The sequence below is a fragment of the Sinocyclocheilus rhinocerous genome, unplaced genomic scaffold (genome assembly GCF_001515625.1).
Source record: "Sinocyclocheilus rhinocerous isolate Xijiao unplaced genomic scaffold, SAMN03320098_v1.1 scaffold1316, whole genome shotgun sequence".
Lineage (NCBI taxonomy): Eukaryota > Metazoa > Chordata > Actinopteri > Cypriniformes > Cyprinidae > Sinocyclocheilus > Sinocyclocheilus rhinocerous.
The window spans coordinates 333,107-335,391 of record NW_015646346.1 but is presented as its reverse complement, the minus strand read 5'-3'; the positions used below and the strand labels follow the sequence as shown (position 1 = coordinate 335,391).

Genomic DNA, 2,285 nt, shown 5'->3' with positions numbered 1-2,285 from the left:
CAAGAAGGCTCCCGCAGAAGCCTGTGATCTGGCCGCATGATCCAGGAAGCATGAAGCCGGAACCAGGGCTATCTTACCGACTGGATACAACATCGACGAATGAGGTAATCACTGCAAGTCGAAAACCCGGTTTCTGAATCCAGCAGAGGGGGGTGCTCACCGAGGACCTACCCTAGAAAAGGACAGAAACACACAAGTCCCGGAAAACACTGCAAAGAACGCTCGCAGATGGAATACACACAACCACACACATATAGATATATATTAGAAATGGATTGTACTCACCCACCATGGTTCCCGTGCAGGAGCCCCATTCAAGAAGCGACCCGAAGAAGCCTCTAGTCCAGACCATCAGTAAGGTGGTTACTATGAAGCCATAGAACCAACCAAAGGAGGGAGTTTTAAGAGAGGATGTCTCACCCATAGAGAGATAGCTACCACAGGGGCATCTTCTCATAGCCGCTCTCACGCATCCCCTCGATGTTGGCATAACTCATATGCTGACCGATGGATGCGTAAGAAAAACGGCCTCTTCCATTCCTTCTCGATCTCTGTACGGAGATCAGGAAGAAAAGGAAGGCTCACCTGAGCTGGAGGTTTCTGGTCAGAAAGATAACGCTCATTGAACGCGACGTTACTTCCTTAGCCTTTCCTATGCCTTTCCTCACGCATTACTTTCCTATGCGTGAGAGCTTCCATGGCAAGTAAAGCCTCGCCGTGGCGCGATCCATAACCTCCAATAGCTCATCATACGCAAGGCAGGAGGATTGGGAAGGCTCAGCCTCAGCTTCTTCGCCCTCCTCAAACATCTCCTGTTCTTCCTGGGCTGAACCCAGCAGAGCACTGTCCCCTGGATCAGACGATGTTAGTGAAATAACATCATCCTCCAGCGGCTCACTCTCGTTCACAGTTGACGAACACGAGAGGGAAAACCCCCTCTTTAAACTCATCAGCCGGATCCGCCCGCAATCCCCACGAGCTCATTCTCCTCCGTGCCTCAGCAGCGGCAGATTCTCAACCGCGGGGAGCAGACGGCTGCTCCTCCTTCCTCGAAAAGAGAGACAAACGAAAGCGGAGCTTTTCCATTGAAAAAACGCTCGCAGTGACATCGAAGTTCGAGGACATCGCGTGCGTGCTCTTTGCCCAAACAACAGATGTGTGCTCCCGGCGCCTATTTATACTATAGTCGCACCGGTAGTGACGTCATGGGCTGTCGCCGGCCAACTTGTGTTGGTGTTTTTCAATGTATGCTTCAGACACGGGTCACGACGATGCGTTCCCCATAGCGACCCCTAGAGGACGCAGTTCGAAGTTCCCTTGAAAGGGAATCTCACTTTTTTTTTTTAAACAGTTCACAATGAAAACATTAACTCAATTGAACAGTTTTGAACATGACTGACTGACTAAATGACACTCACCACTGACTGTAACATGAAATATCTTGACTCTGCTGCTGTTGATGCTCAGCAAAGGGTTGATGCTGTTGCTGTTGCTTATCTCTAGTTTATAAACTCCAGAGTCTGTGGTTTTAATGTTTGTGATGCTGAGAGATCCAGTTTGATGATCCAGCTGCAGTATGTCACTGAATCTCTGAGGAGATTTCCAGGTTTCTGGACCTCCAGTGATATAAGCAAGGCGAATGCCATTAAAATACCACATCAATAAATAATTTCTGTCTATTATTACACCAGTATCTAACACAATAAATTTTCCTTGCTTCACTGAGTTCATCTTCACTTCATTTGTCTCTACAGCAGACACACCTGAAACACAAATGAAGTTAGTTATATGTAGGTTATTTATTTATTTATTTATTTTTTGTGGAAAAAAAATCAACAGGAGAAAATTTGGAGAAACAAAATTAACATATGACTATACTGTAATCTGTCTGAAAACTTGGTTCTGACTGACTGGAGTTATGGTTAAGTAAGGGATAATGTACATCCAGTGGGTTGTTATCACAGAATAAACCCCAATAGGGTGATCAGGACATTAATGCAATATAAGCCAAAAGGAGAGCCTTTGCTGTAAACAAAACTTGGTTCTCGTGAGACTAGCATATTTTTACCGGAGCTTACACTAAGCCTACGTCCTACATCATCTGCTGGAATGCCACTCTCTCATGAACGCATGTATGATAGTTAGCGGAAGATAGAGATTTATTAAGTTTATAAAGTTTTAAATATGGCTATTTTTCTTACACAAACACATCGATTCACTTCAGAAGGCCTTTATTAACCCCCCTGGAGCCATGTGGAGTACTTTTTATGATGGATGGACGCAGT

At 45.4% G+C, this 2,285-nt stretch overlaps 1 protein-coding gene across 1 annotated transcript in view; it reads right to left on the bottom strand.

Moving 5' to 3' along the window:
- Positions 1-2,285, bottom strand: part of LOC107707335 (uncharacterized) — a 30,160-nt gene that overhangs the window by 1,268 nt on the left and 26,607 nt on the right. The window contains exon 5 of the mRNA XM_016511326.1: positions 1,687-1,763. Coding sequence (XP_016366812.1) covers positions 1,687-1,763 — 77 coding nt within the window. The remainder of the gene's footprint in view (positions 1-1,686; positions 1,764-2,285) is intronic.